The sequence below is a fragment of the Chanodichthys erythropterus genome, chromosome 1 (genome assembly GCF_024489055.1).
Source record: "Chanodichthys erythropterus isolate Z2021 chromosome 1, ASM2448905v1, whole genome shotgun sequence".
Classification (NCBI taxonomy): Eukaryota; Metazoa; Chordata; class Actinopteri; order Cypriniformes; family Xenocyprididae; genus Chanodichthys; species Chanodichthys erythropterus.
In genome coordinates, this window is record NC_090221.1 from 17,015,751 (window position 1) to 17,033,828 (window position 18,078).

General features: G+C 39.5%; 2 protein-coding genes across 3 annotated transcripts; one reads left to right on the forward strand and one right to left on the reverse strand.

Moving 5' to 3' along the window:
- Window positions 1–630: 630 nt before the first annotated feature.
- On the reverse strand, window positions 631–4,417 carry shisa3 (shisa family member 3). Its single transcript, XM_067381201.1, has 2 exons — window positions 3,691–4,417; window positions 631–2,093 (listed from the first exon to the last, which is right to left on the reverse strand). Exons 1-2 carry the CDS (start codon window positions 3,962–3,964, stop codon window positions 1,507–1,509), a joined length of 861 nt encoding a protein of 286 aa, XP_067237302.1. The 5' UTR covers window positions 3,965–4,417; the 3' UTR covers window positions 631–1,506.
- A 1,823-nt stretch (window positions 4,418–6,240) lies between these two features.
- On the forward strand, window positions 6,241–14,820 carry LOC137017205 (BEN domain-containing protein 4). 2 transcript variants are annotated; one of them, XM_067381220.1, is made up of 6 exons: window positions 6,241–6,782; window positions 9,496–10,059; window positions 11,035–11,126; window positions 11,488–11,506; window positions 11,618–11,728; window positions 13,054–14,820. In XM_067381220.1, the coding sequence occupies exons 1-6, from the start codon at window positions 6,317–6,319 to the stop codon at window positions 13,293–13,295; spliced, it is 1,494 nt and encodes a 497-aa protein (XP_067237321.1). In that variant the 5' UTR covers window positions 6,241–6,316; the 3' UTR covers window positions 13,296–14,820. The 2 variants fall into 2 exon arrangements, with proteins under 2 accessions (XP_067237321.1, XP_067237312.1); XM_067381211.1 differs by having other exon boundaries at window positions 11,488–11,728.
- The last annotated feature ends 3,258 nt before the right edge of the window (window positions 14,821–18,078 follow it).

Here is an 18,078-nt window from a genome sequence, read left to right on the forward strand (position 1 = left end):
GTAAACGCGCCAGCCGGTGTTACACTTGCGTCTCACGTCTTTTGATATGCTGGGTCTTTTGCAGTGTCTCGCGCATGACACGGCATTTGAGTCGCGCACAGAACGCAAAACTGACGGGAGCGACTCCGGTAGAGAATAGTGACTGAATCTAAAACCTTCAGATGAAACCTTCAGCTCATATTTTCGTCGCTGTAAGTTACCAAAAGTGAAACCACACACGAGAAACCCCTTAGCATAGCTGCTTTCTCGCACTGTATGACGTGACAGACAACTAGTTGTCCAGTGCGGTTCCGTTCACACAGCGCGGGCTTTCCGAGAATGCGGTTTGTATGTCCTGAAAATTTACGGGTGTGAGTTCGGTTCAAGAATGCGGTTGTCACTCCAGTAAATAATCGCACTGTGTGTGAACGCAACCGTAAGGACTCAAAGGACTGAAGACCGTATTCTGCTGCTGTGTGAACGTCATCCTGTTCTAAAATGGAACCTCGTCATAAAGTTTCTTGAATGTGTTCTGAAATATAGAATGCGTCTCTTTCATTCTTAAATCTAATGTTGTTTATAGTGGTGAAACCAGCTAAACACGGGTGAAAGATAAAACAGTTTAATTTAGCTCAAAAACACTGAGGTTAGAGACCATAATACTTAGTTGAAGGCTGTCTCATCACATGATGTGGTTCCAGCTGGACTGTACATTTAGATACACCTGATCATTTACAAAATGTCTCTTGTCAAATATAACAAAAAAAATACAAACTGTTGCCAATGTAATCTGAAACGGAGCCAATAATGGCTTAAATTGCTACAAATTATACAAAATTGAAGAATGAACGCTCTCCAATCATTAAAAACAGAAGTTCTGTGCATTCATATGATGTTAACATGTGCTCCTGATGTGACCGATAATGTATGTATTATTAGCAAGAACATTGCATGGTGAATGCCTGTTTTAAACATTATGAACAATCTCAGTCTGGTAACTAAACCTTTAATCTAATACCATTTCTATAAAACCTTCTTCATACATGGCACTATTTGTGTGCACGACTTGTGCGGGACTGAGATTGTCAAGAAAAAAATTCTTATAATCTGTTCTTCCTTAATCAAATTACCTCAAATACAGAGGCTAAATGTTCAGTGGAGTGTCATTGACAAGCCAGACTTTTCAAAAGTGTATTTTTCAAAAATAAGGCGTCTTATATCATAGAAGCAGATTGAAAGTGCATACAAAATATGATCAATTGTAGATATAGGTGCTTTGAAGTAGGCGTCCATGTTCTGGTGTGTTGTATCCAGCACCTGAGAGTCTGTCAGATTGATAGTTCACTATCTCAGCAGCTTTAGTGCTCCACATGGCTCTCTTAAATTCCAGCTGCACTCCCACATGCTGAAAGACGTATTAGTTTCCTTGAGCGGGAGCCCCTGTAATTTGAGTCTACAACAACACATTGTGAATGACCGACTCTTTGGTGTCCGTCTCCTTTTTGAGCAGCAGCCGAGAAGCCCAGGTCAGCTCTGGCCGAAGTCAGCAAAGCCCTTGTTACCAGAGAAGGGTTCCTGCGGTAGGGGAAAGAAGTATTGTTGTGGCAGGAGGAACCCTGAGCTTTGCAGGGTCTGGTGGTGCAGCTGTAACTGGCTGTGACCATGTGTGTGCTGGAGGGAATTGCTGCCCTGTAGGCCCTGCTGTGAGGTATAGGGCGGTGGAGGAGGTGGAGGCAGTAAGGGCTGCGTCGGGGTCATGGACACAGGAGTAGACGCTGAGGAAGATGAGACCATCAGGAGCTGCTGTTGCGAACACTGGCCCAGCGTGTCACCACGGCCCAGGGAGAAGCGACGGACTGAGCTCCCTCCTCCCGCTGAGCTGGAGCTGGTGGTGGCCGTGCTGGACTGGCGTGACGGCGTGCGCTGGCTGGGAGGGGCTGTGGTGAAGATCATAGGGATGGTTTCGCCCTGGCTGCGCAGCGAGAAGCGGATCGGCTGCTGGGTGGGTTGCTTGGGCCGCAGGCAGGTGCAGCAGTACACGGCCACCAGAGAACCCACCACTACAAATGCCACGAAGATGGAGCCCACCATCAGAAAGGGCACGTAGATGGGCTCTGAAAGAGAGAAACGGCACTGGTGCTTAAAGAGTTGAATCCAATAATGCTTATATTCCTAAACTTAATATTGAGTATGATATAAACTATTTTTCATGACAATAACTGTTCTTTAAAAGAGTTTAGAGGACACTTAAAATTCAGTCAAATGAACAACTGCGCTGCACTGACACGACTGGACGAGAATAAAACTTGAACGGAATAATGAGACTTCTGTAGAGCTGCTTTATAGCTGAATCATATTCATTGACACTTATTGAACTGAATTGAATCAACATTGAACTAAATATAATAAGTATACAACACTATGTAAATAAATGTGACTTGACTTTGAATTTAGATATCATTAGTCTTATTAATTATGGTTTCACAAATGTTACTTTTAAATCCCTTTTTATTGAAAATGTGTGATAGTTGTTGCTTAAGATTTAATTTATTGCTTGGTTATTTAATAGTGAATATTAATTTTGAAAGCACTGATAACACCGATGACCAATGTTGTGCTAAATCAAGATATAATGGAAATCTTTTATCTGCTTTTAGATTTATTCACATTAACTATCTTTTCAATATCTAAATTGGCAAAAACTCTAGTTTTAAAAATATTCAAAGCACATTCCCACTGTTTGGTTGAGGTTATTGAAAACCCACCCAAATGCGTTTGTTTACCCAGTTTAAGTCTGTGTTTAATCATATTAAGACAGGACTCAGTTTTGGTGGTCAGTCACCAACATAAAAATGATTTCTTCCTACTTTTCTTATATACATGTAGCTGAGATCAGGCAATATTATGTGGAATGAGGAATAATGATCATCTGGTCATACAGATGAGATTTGACAGGTCATTAATGAAGCCTTTATCAAAATATGTCTTGTAACAATATTTAGTTTGTTCATGAATGTGATTAGATGTAATAGTAGGTCACCACCTGCAGTGACTGCACCTTTTCAACCACTTTGAATAGAACTGTTCAGTTAGAAATAAAGAAATCGATAAATTAGGATAAGAACATTTTCTCCATGCAGCGGCTGTAGAAGGAGTGCAGGTGTGTCAGGTTAACCTCTGCTCTGCTCAAATAAGTCTGTCAGCCAAGTGCTAGCATATGAAATCCCTTTATTTCTGTTGGCATTTTATCTGAGTAAAACAGTGTCTAATACACTCTTTATTCTTAAGACCAAAACCATCACATAATCCTGTTATGACATTCTGTAATGTGATAATTTTGCTGGTAACAAGTAATTATAAGTCATCCAGCCAGATGTCATTACGGCTTAATTTTATATCCCCGTTCTAAACTATACATGTAGACCATGTAGCCCATATCAAGAACTATTTGTTTTACACATTTGTTTTTAAAAAATTGTTAATAGTAAGAGGATAAAACTACTTTGCAGGAATAATATTTTTCTAAATAAACTTTACAGTAGGCCTTTGTTTGTTCAGTTTCAGTCAGTTGTCTCAATCATAGGCATAATGGAGAAAATTATATATAGCCTATGTGGTTAAATTTGCAGCTTTTTTTATCTGCGTGTTTTACTTTTTTATTAGATTATTCTTTATTTTATATTATTATTCATGACTTAATCTGTGTCTTACGGGCAGCATATTGCGTGTTGTTCTCCACTTCTCTGTCGTTCGTGCAGGTTCCCTGGTCGAGGCGCGCGTCCGGCGCCGCGCAGCAGTAGCGCAGCGAGCAGCTCCCGCAGCACACCGTCGCGTCCGCCGTATCAAAGTCCTCCGGACACTGAAAGCCATCATGATAATTCCCACTGCTGTCTAGCCAGCCGTGACAGTACTCTCCCCGGGCATCAGATATCCGCAGGTTCCATGTCAAATACCCCAAGACTAGGCAGTTCAGCAAGCGCCCCATACCGGCAAGATGCGCTTTAATTTGCCAGTTCCTCTCAAACAGAGCGCGCCCGATAAACTGGCGTTTTGGGGTTAAGCGAGCTTTAAACGAACTAGCAATGATTCGGGATAATACTCCATCAGCTCATGAGATTTAAATCAGTCAGTGGAGTTAAATCCAAAATTGTTGTCCAAATCCAGTATTAGGAATCATCCAGCTCCGGTCTAGATTGATTTAAAATATCACTTCCAGAAATTCCATGATTCTATCCACATTTTATCCGCTCCCGCTGATTACTGACATTTTAGTCTAGTTAACTTTTCAACGAATATGCCTACTTTTGATATCCATGTGGATGTAAAATAATGAACTGTCACCTATACGTTATTTATCAATGACTGGTAAAAAAACACTCTCCTATCTTGCAGCTCTTCCCAAGAAGTTCTGACTGCACAGAGACTCGCGCGTCTGCTCTGGGCGACTTTTCAAATGTGCTGCTCTCGTGAGTTTGTTTTAGACTCGCACCAGCTCCGTTTCTATGACGCGCACGCAGCTGGCCGGCCGGACGTGCGCATTCATACAGCTTGTATCTAATCTGCGTCCTGTTGCCCGGGGAGTGTTTCATCTGGACCTGATTCAGGTGTATTCTCTGTCCAATATCTTTAATAGAAAAGCCTGTTTTTTTCTCCTTTTTTCTTTACTTTTCTTTTTTTACAGTTTCTTTTTTTTTTGCTTAAGCTGTTTTAGCTTAGAGTCTAAAATTAAAATTTCATAAGTGTCATGTTGTCGCCCTCTTCTGGCCATTGTTGTCTTTTGGAAAGCTGATAAAATACTGGAGGCCATTATTTACAAGCTCATTTGTATTTTATGAAAATAAATAATAAGATTTTTGTTTGTTTATTTTACACATGTCTCTCTATGGGTTTAAATGGTCATCACATAGGGATAGTTCACCCAAAAATTAAAATTTTGTCATCATTTACTCACCCTCAAGTTGTTCCAAACCTTTATGAATTTCTTTCTTCAGCTGAACAAGAAGATATTTTGAAGAATGTCAGTAGCCCAACCAAACAGTTGGGGCCCATTGACTCATCAGCTGTTTGGTTACTTAGATTCTTCAAAATATCATCTTTTGTGCTCAGCGGAAGAAAGAAATTCAAGCAGGTTTGGAAAAACTTGAGGGTGAGTAAATGACAAAATTTTAATTTTTAAATGAACTATCCCTTTAAAGACCTTCTGTAGACAGAGAAGCCTATTTATTGATTCCATTCTCACACGCGCAGTCTTGATGTTCATGCTGCCGAATAACAGCACGCCGGTGAGTGGCGGTAGATAAACACAGTAGCGAGTAATTTATGTTTTAGACTAATACTGGCCAGTTAGTTGCCCATGTATAGGCTTACATTTTCTGCAAACGAAACTATTTCCAGCAAAGTTTCAATCTTTGTGTCGCCAAGTAACGCATAGACTGAAAGCAGATTTGGAACCACGCATGAGTGGAACGGACTAATAGCGTTTTCCCCTCCCTGCTCAAAGCGTTCTGTCCTTGGCTCCAGCTCCACTTCGGCTTTTCCATTTCCCGCTCCGGCCACACTATAAGAGAAACCCGCTGCTAAGATAGCCTACTCCGACTTTCAAAAAGGTTACAAAAAACTGTTCCCCATTTGCTTCCATCCAGTACTGGAGAGGAGTGATACAGAGCTGCTGTTAGACCTACGCTCCTAAAAAACAACACTATTTATTTATGTATCTATCAATATAACTCTATATAAGACATGTAATTAACTAGGCTTACATTTAATTTACATTTTCATTTTTATTATTAATTTATTTACCTTTTAGACACCTTGTGAATGTGGAGCTTTAATATTTTAGCCTTTTGCATTTATTGTATTTCCAATTGGCTCTGATATAAGTCCTAAAGTTCTTTCTTTTCTTTTCCCCCCTGTCAGTTCAGCCTAAAAACAACAATTCAAGAAAGCATAGGCTACCCCTAATAGACAACATGGCTATTCGAAAGAGGGAAGAAGAAAAAAAAGAAAGAAAAAAAAAACATGGAGGGATCATGCACACCTCTTTATATCATCTTGCACCTCTCTCATCTGACGCTCCCACTGATGGGAGCACAAGCCACATACACGCTGAGTAGCGAGGCGCGTGCGGGTGCCGCCGGTATTCCCCTGTTGGTAGAATTAAAGCCAGCGGGTGCTGTTACCGCCAGGGGATTGGAGCAATGACTTGTCAATAAAGTCACCCACCCTCTGAGTATCTCAGACAGAGTTAGAAGTGTTTGAGACACAGAGCAAGGCGGCGAGACACTGGGATAACTGATTTAACCATACCGGGACAGAACGACACTCAAGTCCGAGGGAGATGGAGGAGGAGATGCTACCGGCAGACGAGGGTCTCTCTGCGCCCAAAATCTGCAGGCAGCAGCAGCAGCGGAGCCCGTACAGCTCCCTCAAGACCTTCCAGAGCAAGCGCGCGGCGGGCAAGGCGAGATATGACAGACCCACAATGGTGGACATCCCGCAGCTCGGAGAGCATCCTCATCATCTCACTCATCAACAGCAGCAGTATTCACAGCGCGTGCCGCTTCCTCAAGCCTGCCTCTCCATCAGCAGCAGTCAGCAGCACCGTCTCCCCTGTGAAATCAGGCCCAGCAGCAGAGTCGCGACATCCAGCGCGGCATCATCAGCGGGGAGCGCCACGGCGGCGGCGGCGGCGGCATCATTTGGCAGCCAGAGGAGGGTCGCCGGCCAGGAGTCAGGCAGATACCCAGCGGGTCGCGCCGAGCTCAGCCACCAGTCTCCAGACTGCACCTATGGAATAAGCTCAGGTAAGCGAACAAGTTTGCCTAAGAAACTTTTACCCATGAATTCATCACGAAGCTGAGACCTAAACTGTCTAACTTCGAACAACCGAATAAGAAAGGCAAGTGTATTTTTTTTTTCCTTCATATGGGAATTATTTTTAATAATTCGACTCATCCATATTTTGAGATCCACGCCCAATTGATGCGACTTATTAAAGCATTGTCTTAATTCATGCTTAATTCCACATAGTTTTTTTACCCGAAAATAATGACTGAAAACAATAACAGAGCTTAACAATTTCTTAATAACCCTGCAATAACATGTTCTGTATCTGTCATACACTTTGAGATGACATTATGTGTACTGTATTTACCAAAGTGGTTGACACACCTGCTTAGGTAATTCCTGAAATGAACACTGCTTATCTCTCAAATAGAGCAAGACAAAAATGAGTATCAGTAATGAAGAGTCGTAGAGTTTTACAATAAAATGTAAACACTGGTCTCATGATCATCGAGATGAGCTATGAGTCTCATCAAGTACTGTTAGATTTCTTTACTTGCTGCATTAAGATGCTCCCGCATGCATTTGTGGAGAGCGTCTTGTTTTTCTCACCAACTCAATGAGTTACCCAACTTCAGTAATTGTTTTTCATGTGCTTGTCACCAGAGATTGTTTTCATTCATCAGAGCCTCAGGCCTTCACAAATTGAGAAGTTGTGTCATTATCATACAGCAGGGCGCCTCAGTGTCTGTCAAAACATTCAGCTGATCTATTTTTCTCCACACAAGTTATTAGATTGGATATGGAAAGGTTCAAGATCAACCATGCACATTTTATGTCTTTTAATGCAGTGTTTAACATGGAGAGTCCATTCTGAAATTCACCTGGACATCATTAAAAGGGTTTCACTAAATATTAATTGCGCACAGTGGGTGTTTCCACTGAAGATCAGAGTTCACAGTGTAAACAGTGCAACCTTTTTGCTTTATTGTTATGGAATATTTTTATGGAATATCCGCTGCAAAATAATACATGGGGATATTTTTTGGCCAATCAGACAATGCTAATGGTTTCATCTTTCTAGCTCAGGGGAAAGGAGCCGTAGACACCCAAGGACACAGCTCTGAGATCAGTGCAATAATCCAAATTGCATTTAAAAAATCCCTCCTCCAAAGGGATTGTGATTAAAACAAATGTGGCTCATAAATTTGGCTCTGCGGTACATGTTGTGTTTAATGAAATTTCATGAGGCTCACTCTGCATGGCATAACGGAGGAAGAAAGAGAGGGAGGGAGAGAAGGAGAAAGGGGAAGTGAAAGGAAAGAGACAGAATGACAGCAGCAAAGGAAAAGAGAGAGGGAACGATAGAGGAGAATGATATCAAATCCATCTTGCTGGGGGTAAACAGAGATGCTGCGCATGTTAATAAATGGCCACATCTGCTTAAGCCTGATAGACACATCCAGGCGACGACGGAGGCTCGAGCCCGTCAGTCATACGGGTGCCACAGCAACTGCCTGAGCTGATAATTGTCTGCCCTGTGTCTTTGTGTGAGGGTGGCAAATTCATAATCATCCTCTTAAGATTCTGCATCTGGGCGCGGCCAGAAGGCTGTGGGGAGAAAGAGTAATTGTATGCGGTTGGTTGGTCAGCATTTTCTTTTTATTAATCTCTCTGCTGCTTCTCATCATATTTAGAGGATTTGGAAGAAATGAACAGTGTTTATTAGAACAGTGACACCATGTAAATGAGATATTTGTATGTGTGTGTGTGTGCAGGTTCACAGCATCCTTATCTTTATATCCTAAATCTGTAGGCATGCAGGGCCTAGTTGCAGATAAAAATGATGGAAAGTGCAAATGAAGGACAAGAAGGATATAACAATAAAAGTCAAAATAGAGTTTATAAAGATGCTATGCTAGCAATGCTATGGTGATGTTAGGCTAAATTGAAATATTAAAGGGTTAGTTTGCCCAAAAATGAAAATTATGTCATCATTTACTCCATTCATCTTCGGAACACAAATGAAGATATTTTTAATATAAATCTTAGCTAGTTCTGTACTCTCCATTGACAGCTACGCAACTACCACTTCAAAAAGTTCATAAAGAGATTGTAAAACTAATCCATATGTTCTGAGTGGTTTAGTCCAAATTTTCTGATGAGACTCAATCAATTTATATGATGAACAGATAAAATTTGGGCTTTTATTCACATATAAACATTGATCAGGGAACATAAACAGAAACTCGGCTGAAACTGCTTGACACGTGAGAACAAACCTCTTGCGGAAGCTCAAACGTGCTGCCTAACACACGAGAATGGACCTCAGTGGTTCTCGCATGTCAAGCAAACATGCTTGAGCTTCCGTTTACCACAAATGATGTGCAAGTTGATCAATGTTTAACTTTAAAGGGATATTATCATATTAATATTATTATATTTCTTCCATAGAGTAGCAAAGGAGACGTTTAGCAGACTATCTGAGATACAAAAAGTACAAAATAGCACTGATAAATCATCACAAAATAATATTTAAAAAAAGCATTTCTGTGGTCACCATGTACTTTTATGGTATAAAAGTTATGCTTTTTTTTTACGTATATTACGCATGTTTTGAAATACATGATAGTTTCATATATGGTTTAATTTTTTTTGAATATGAAAAATAAAACGAAATCCAATTCTGCAATGTTATGGTAACTTGTGTGTAATTTTGATCTCTCCTCATAGAAAACCGGCTCATATTGGATGCTTTCGCCCAGCAGTGCAGTCGAGTGCTCAGCCTCCTCAACAACAACGGACGGCTGCTTGAGGCCCAGCCTTCCCTGGCCCCTCCATCCTCTTCCATCTCTACTCTCATAAAACAGGAGGACAATAGCCTGTCTCCCAGAGAGAGGCTCAGCTCTAAGCCCAGGTCGGAGGAGTCATCCCTGGAGAACGCAGGTGAGGAGACCCAACGGGGCAACCACTGGAACCAGCAGCAGACTTCCGCTTTCCTCCGGATTTTCACAGAGTCACTTCAGAACTACCTGCTATCCGGACCCCAGTCATCAGATAGTGAACGGTGCCGTCCAGTAGACGCTGAGCCGGCAGCATCAGGGTCCCCGAGGCAGAACTTAGGCGGCTGGGCTTCACCGGCACCATCAGAGTCCTACGGACACCCCTCATCAACACTGCCTGAGGAAGACGAGGAGGAGGAAGGTTGTTGTCCACGCTGTATGGAGCTGGAACAGGAAGTTCTTAGTCTACAGCAAGAAAATGAGGAACTGAGACACAAACTGGACAACATACCAGGTATAAAACTTTATTTGATTGCTTTACTTTTATTTCAGGCATGATGACAGACACAGAATCTACTATAAGATTTCATATTTCTAATATTTTTTTCAAAAAATGATCTAAATTATTATTACAATCCTAAACTACTTTTAAAGGTATACAATGTAACATGCTAACTATTTATTGTACTTGCTGGAGTAGATTCTCATTAATTGGTAACAAAAGAGAAGCTTTAGCCCAGCTTTTTCTTTTTTTTTTTTTGCCAAAATAAAAGCTTCGTAGTTTAACTTTTGAAAGGAGAAAAATCAAGACAGCCATAAACACTGGTACTGTTGTTCTGTAAAATAAAAGCATTATTATTATTAGTATTATTATTATTATTATTATTATTATTATTATTAATAATAATAAATACTTTTCTTTTTAATTTTACTGTACAATAGTATTTTTGCAACAGTTAGCAACTACTTTTCCTAATAGATTTAATTTTTAGAATTTAAATATTAATAGTCATATTGGGAGGACAAGTTTTTTTTTTTTTTTTCCATAGCTGTTTACATATCTGGCCTTAGCCTTTTTTTGGCCTTTTTTTGTATTGAAACGTTTTCAGTTTTAGATGCCTTTGTAAAAAAAAAAAAAAAAAAAAAACCTTTTCTCAGTATCACTATTTGTCACCTATGATTAATTTATTCCACAACTGAAAGTTATCGAGACATTGTACTCTCAGAATTGCCATTAAGAAGGGGGAAACCCCTTATAAAGATTACAGCAGCTTTTTCTAAGCCACAGATATTATCAAAGTGAGTAATATGTATTAATTAATTTCATAGTTGCACTATTAATTTCATTAGGTATAAAACTTTGATTGAAAAAAATACACATTGCACCTAACAGTTGATTGTTTTTGGCATATGTGCAACAGCTCAGTTGGTTTAAATAAAACAAAAAGTTCACCAACCAACACATTTTTCCGGTTTATGCTTTCAACAGCTCCTTGCCAGAATGTTTTGGACTTTTTTAAGACTGTTCTTCAGCACTACAACCAATTTGTGCAGCCCCAGCCCGAAGAGCAGCTTACTGAGGTGAGCCTGACTGAAAAGCAAAATCCTCTGTTAAAAAAGTTGTGAAAACCACAGTGACACAACTTTATGCAAGACACTGTTACCAGTGGAACATGAACTGAAACTGTTATTCAAATTACGGTCTAATCTGGGGTTATGAAAATATCACTTTGACGAACTGTTAAATAAAACTAAAAGCAGCATAATTCCAGTAAAGTTTCAGTTCTTTATATTGATTTTTTTTTGTTTTTAGGGGACAATATTTAGCACCGTGTCTGGTGAAATGTTCATGCATTAAAGTGAATTAAAGATTAAAGACAGCATTAAAGAATTTTTCTACTCTACGGTCTATAATCTTATAATCTCTGTCTTTTTTAAATAGGGCAGTAAACAGCTTCTGGGTAACTATCCTCTCTTCATCACCAATAAGCAGTGGGATGAGGCAGTCAACTCCTCAAAAAAAGATGGCCGGCGGCTCCTGCGTTACCTTATCCGGTTTGTGTTCACCACAGATGAGCTGAAATACTCATGCGGTCTGGGGAAAAGGAAACGTTCGGTCCACACAGGGGAAACAGGACCGGAGAGACGGCCTCTTAACCCCGTCAAGGTCACTTGTCTCAGAGGTACTGAGCTAAAAGTATTTTTAGTGTGTTTACTCTTGGCAGGTTCGATTAAAACAAACTGGTGCGATTGCTCTGTTAGTGCGGTTTATTTGATTAAAGGGTTAGTTCACCCAAAAATGAAAATTCTGTCATTAATTACTCACCCTCCTGTCGTTCCACACCCGTAAGACCTTCGTTCATCTTTGGAACACAAATTAAGATATTTTTGATTAAATTCGTGAACTTTTATGGCCTCTGCAACACAATTACCCCTTTCAAGGCACAGAAAGGTATTACTAAAATAGTCCATATGACTACAGTGGTTCAACCTTAATGTTATGAAGCGACGAGAATACTTTTTGTGCGCAAAAAAAATAATTTAACAATTTCTTCTCTTCTATGTCAGTCTCCTACACTGATCATGTAGTAAACAGTGCAAAGCTTCCATGTTAGTTTTAAAAAGTTATTTTTGTTTGTTTTTCACAAAAAAGTATTCTCGTCTCTTTGTAACTTTAAGGTTGAACCCCTGTAGTAACATGGACTATTTTAAAACTTAGTCTTTTTCCCTTTCTAAGCCTTGAAATGGGTAATTGTGTTGAAGTCTATCGGAGACCAGAATGCTCACGGATTTTATTAGAAATATCTTAATGTGTGTTCCGAGGATGAACAAAAGTCTGATGGGTTTGGAAGGACATGAAGGTGATTAATTAATGACAGAATTTTCATTTTTGGGTGAACTAACCCTTTAAGTGCGAACGCTGCCATCCGAACCTTGGTGCGCACCAAACAAGCTCTGAAGTATGAACGCAACACAGAACAAATACATCTAAACAAACTAAAAATAGCCCCTTAAGATGACAGAATGCTGAAGCATACCTTTTTTTTTCTCGTCATAGTCACAGTGTTGCCCATTACAGTTTGGTACTTGTGTCGGAACCACATATTATGTCAGTAGATCCTCGTTTGTGTGTGTAACAGAGGAAATTCTGTCTCTGTTTTGACTCTCAGCTGGTAAAAATATCATCATATGTGCGCACATATGACGAGGGCATATAGCCCAGCATACAGCATTGGTTTGGAAGTTCTTTAACAAAATATAAATCATGAAAGCACTGTGAATGTTAAGTGAACCAGGGCTAAATGTATCATTTTCTTATTTGGTCAGGACTATTGGAACAAACGAACCGAGAGAACCGAACTCCAAGTGTGAAAACACCCTTATACTTTTTTGATTTTAGTATGTGGGAGGCATTTATTTTAAACAGATTCTCAATGCGATAATTATTCAAACTTAATTTAGCATCTCACATGTTCTGTCTCCTCTCCCATGGTGTTCCCTCTGTCAGAGTTTATCCGGATGCACTGTGCTTCTAATCCTGACTGGTGGATGCCCTCTGAGGAGCAGATAAACAAAGTCTTCAGCGATGCAGTAGGGCACGCGCGGCAGGGCCGGGCTGTAGGCACTTTCCTAGGTAACGGGGGCAGCGGTAGCAGCAGCAGTGGTAGTTTATACATGGAGAGCTATGACGGGCAGCTCTCTCAGGATGAGCTCTATCTGAAGGGCTCACAGAATGGCCTGGGGGACTAAAGAAGAAATGTACATCCAATGTTCACCAATGGATCATGGTGAGGAGTGAGCCCTACTGTCAGTCCAGATCAGATCACACAGAGACTGCAACTCTTACGTGATGTTAACCGGGTTTGTGGATGAACATAATCCTTATTCCTTCCTGTCAATACATTCCAGGGAGTTCACACCTACCCAGTGAATTATGTGGGATTCTTCCATGCTTTATTGTTTAACTCTGTGTTAAATGGTTAGTAGTCACTAGGCAGCCGAGCTGGTTGAATTCTACAAAATATCAGGTTTGTTATTTGCTCCATTTCCTAATTTGTTCCATTGAATGTGATTAAGAATATGATCCACTATAGCAACATGAATGTATCCGTTTCACTCCATTGTAAATAATGAGAGCTTCCTTTCTTGTCAGATTGGTCAGATGTTCATCAGACAGCCTATAAATGAGGTGCTATTATGATGTTCTTTTATTCTCTCTGATAAATTTAAAGTGCTGCCCCTTATTTTATCATCATTTGACATGGATAATCTGTGATGTTTATAAAAAAAAAACTGTGATGTTGTAAAAATCAGTTTCTTAGTGGCTGCAGGATGAAATTACTGTCCGCATCTATGATTGTGGAGATACAGTAATCTATAATATAAATTGTTGTTTGGCTTCCTTGTCTTTCCTCTGACTTTAAAGGTCCAACAAGGAGGCAATGCTGTTTATAATTTGTGTCAAGCACCACAAAGAACATGTTTGAAGGATCAACCCATCATCATTTATTCTACCACACTATAATATTCTGTGTGACTGCATAGAAACTACATGAAATGCCTTAAAAAGAGACATCTACCACTAAGAAATACAAATACTGCCAATTCAGACTGTTGATAATCTCTTGGTGTTCCTGTTACATTAGTGGCCTCTGGCTGTTTGGGTTTCAAACAAAAGAAAAATGGGTTTGAAAACAGACCATCTTTCTTTAATGCCTTAGATAAAGTCTCTGTCTGTTAAAATGTTTATACATCCAGGTCATTGTGTAATGTCTGGTAGGATTCAGTAATATCTCATTTAACTACATTTTGAAATGATTCTCCATGGCACTTCTTCAGATGTCAGATGGTGGGGAATCCCCAACATTTAAACCTGTTCACATGACATCAAAACTTGTGATCATTGAGGGAGTTTCATATCTGAAGATCTGTGGCATCGTTCATCTGCTACTAATGGCTACTGTATCACCCGCGTTCACAGGTTTAAATGCCAACGATTCCCAAACATTAATCAGATGATAATGTGTCAGAGTGGTATAAAATAAGTTACTACCAAGTTGCTGTTGCCTTTGACTACCAGACATACAAAAGCTTCTGTTGTTGTGATATGTAGCCTCTTGTGATTGTACAAATCCATGGTGATTGGAAATTGTTAGTCTTCTAGTCTATTCAAAGAATGTGTCAACACTGTGAACCCCACCAAAAGTGATGAGACTGTTTCCCCCCTACTTATTATTGCCATTTTCTTTTCAAACAGAAGATGAATTTATGTAATGTGAACAAAAATGAAAAAAAAAGACAATGAAACAACAAACTGATTCAGACAATGCCTTCTGTGTTGTGATTCAATAGTAGCTACTCTATTAATTCCAGACATTGAACAATAGATGGCAGTAGACAACAATAAAGCCATTGCAGCGTTTCTTTGTGAAACTAATTCAGAGGCTGTCAAATTCACTCCAGTGTGAATAATAGCAGATGTCTGCGGGGTGAGTGTGCCTACAATTTATCAAATCATTCAGATATTGCAGCGTATTATTCATGTTAAACATGAGAGCAAAATTAGGCTCAAAGTGAAAAGTGCCATTCAGAACCAGCCAGCTGACCAGATGGACCAGGCTGAGAGACAGAAAACCATTTTAGGCTAGTTTGAACTCTTTATGTTGTTGTTTTAAGTATGAAAAATACCATAGTAATTTATAGTATAGTGTTTTTGAATTATACTATAGTAAATTGTAGTACACTGTATATATTATAGTATTTACAACACTTTGTTAAAGGCATAATATAAGATTTTTATATTAAAATATCCAAAAACCACGTGCACATTGTTATATATTTCGTTAAACTGTGCACTTACGTTATACTAAATGTTTAAAAAAATTTGTAAATTCAGAGAAATTCACAATTTTAAATAGTGCCCGTCCCTCCCTTGTCACTTGTCGCCTGTCAATGACGTAATATCTGCGTTATCCCTGGTTTCCGCTTGTAACCATGGCAACAGATGTGGATAGCGGCGCAGCTGTAACTTCTAGCGGCACGCTGTTGTTTCGTTCAAACATTATGGAACATGGCAAGCAAACTTTGGGACAAAAGGAGAAATAAAACGAGAATCAGTATCACCGTGATGGTAAGAGCTTTGCACAATCTTTGACTTGATAGAGACGCAGCTCTTGCATGTTATTAGACAAGGTAAGCAACAAACTAATACACAGAATAACTACAACTTTCAACATACTCAAATGCAGTTTAGTATGATAGTGTAGCGTTAGACCAAGTGAAATAGCGCTGTGTTACCTCACAATTTTAATTTGTCAAATAAACTGACCTGTATTAGTATTTCAGCACTTCTCGGCCAAGAAAAACATGAATGCATTCACTCATCCATAAACATTATTTAGATCCATCGTCATGATAACAAGTATGATTCCACGCTCATTCACTGCGTCATCTATCTACGCCTTTGTTATTGTTTTGAAGAGTTTAGCGACCCCAAGTGGCGAAAAAAATACATATTGTGCCTTTAATGCTACAGCATACTGGCTATACTTTAGTTTTTACTACAGTAAACTGTAGTGTATTTGAGTATAATATATACCCTATAGTTGTAGAAAACTTAGTAGGTACAGTATTGGGTAAAGTAATTTGTTTATATTAGTTGTTATATTACCACAGCAACTATAGAATTACCACAAAACATTAATTCAAGTACTTTACTATAGTATGGTTCAAAAACACTATAGTATTTACTATATATTACTATAGAATTTTTTATGTGGGAATCAACTTACACTGTTTGCAAAGTACAGTTATCTTTTCAACTATAGTAGGTTGTGTAATGCAGGCATTTCCAGGCATTACGTAATATGACTGAAACAAGATGTCGTTTAGCTGGCAAAAATATACCTAATTTTCACCATGGGACAGTTTAGCAGAGATAGCATCGAACCCCACCCCTTGCACTCCTACACACCATCATTGTACTGCACGAGTGGTGGGGAGTTGATTCATTGACTCGAATCACTTGAATTGCAGTGATATTTTTTATTGGCTGCGTCCGAAAACTGGAAAATGCTGCCTTCCGAGGACACATTTCAAGGTAAGAAGGCATCAAGGCACGTCCAAATCCAATGTTAGCTTCACTTCCTTTCTCATGATACCTTCCTCAAATCGATTTTTGAAGGAAGCATAGATGTATCCTTAGCTGCCTTTGATATCCCACAATCCTGTGCTTTCCATTCTGTGACAGTTGAGCTAGAAAAATAAAGATGGCGTCCGAAGGTTGCGTTTGCTGCTCAGTTTGTGTATAAATGTACGATTCGATTTTGATCAACATATTTCAATTTTGATATCATTTCTATCCAGAAATTACTACTGTAGTAATTAAATATTTGTTTAGTTCTCACCAAAGCTCACGCTATATTGCTGTAGATCATTTAACTGTTACGCTGCCTCAGAAGTCTGTCCAAAATCAATTTCGTGAGATACCTTCATGCACAAACGCTGCCGTACAAGTCATTCTCTTATAAGATAGCGAGGCAGCAAGACAGCTACCTAGGTTTTCGGACGCAGCCATTGTTATGCCAAGTAAAGAAGAGTGAGTCATTGAATCATTCACCCAACCAATTTGATAAGCGCCGAGTCTACCGGGAAAAAGTTATCATATATACATTATTAAAATTTGCGTGTTTAATTGCTGTTCACATTTAATTAACAATATCCCCAATTCATTAAAATTAGTTAATGAATGATGCCCACGTGGAGTAAGGTTTAGGCTGCGTCCGAAAACTGGAAAATGCTGCCTTCGAGGACACATTTCAAGGTAGTAAGGTATCAAGGCACGTCCGAATCCAATGTTAACTTCACTTCCTCGCTCATGAGATACCTTCCTCAGATCGATTTTTGAAGGAAGCATAGATGTATCCTTAGCTGCCTTTGATATCCCACAATCCTTTGCTTTCCATTCTGTGACAATTGAGCTACAAAAATAAATATGGCGTCCGAAGGTTGCGTTTGCTGCTCAGTTTGTGTAATGTACGATTTTGATCAACATTTCAATTTTGATATCATTTCTATCGAGAAATTACTACTGTAATAATTAAATATTTGTTTAGTTCTCACCAAAGCTCGCGCTATATTGCTGTAGATCATTAAACTGTTACGCTGCCTCAGAAGTCTACCCGAAATCAATTTCGTGAGGTACCTTCATGCACAAACGCTGTCGTACAAGTCATCCTCTTATAAGATAGCGAGGCAGCGAGACAGCTACCTAGGTTTTCGGACGCAGCCTTAGAGTTGGAGTTTTAGAGATGAACCTTCATCATTTTAGCAAATCGAGTACAGCTGTTAAAAAGTCCAATTGTATTAAAGCGGCCGCTGATTTGGAAAACGTCAATTTCGGTCTTACAGAGACACCTGAAACTACTCAAAACAGCAAATCGTTAGTGAAGGGGCGTATTCGTTCAGCAGTTCCAACCAATGAGATGCTTCTTCGCGAGATCCACGAAAGTGAACGAGTTAAAAGATTTGTTCA

Bases quoted from the DNA above. Each gene is read 5' to 3' on its own strand.
- shisa3 (XM_067381201.1), bottom strand. From the start codon at position 3,964: ATGGGGCGCTTGCTGAACTGCCTAGTCTTGGGGTATTTGACATGGAAC. The intron at 2,094-3,690 runs GTAAGACACAGA...TCTCTCTTTCAG, and splicing joins CAACACGCAATATGCTGCCC to AGCCCATCTACGTGCCCTTT.
- LOC137017205 (XM_067381211.1), top strand. From the start codon at position 6,317: ATGGAGGAGGAGATGCTACCGGCAGACGAGGGTCTCTCTGCGCCCAAA. The intron at 10,060-11,034 runs GTATAAAACTTT...TGCTTTCAACAG, and splicing joins CAAACTGGACAACATACCAG to CTCCTTGCCAGAATGTTTTG. The intron at 11,729-13,053 runs GTACTGAGCTAA...TCCCTCTGTCAG, and splicing joins CAAGGTCACTTGTCTCAGAG to AGTTTATCCGGATGCACTGT.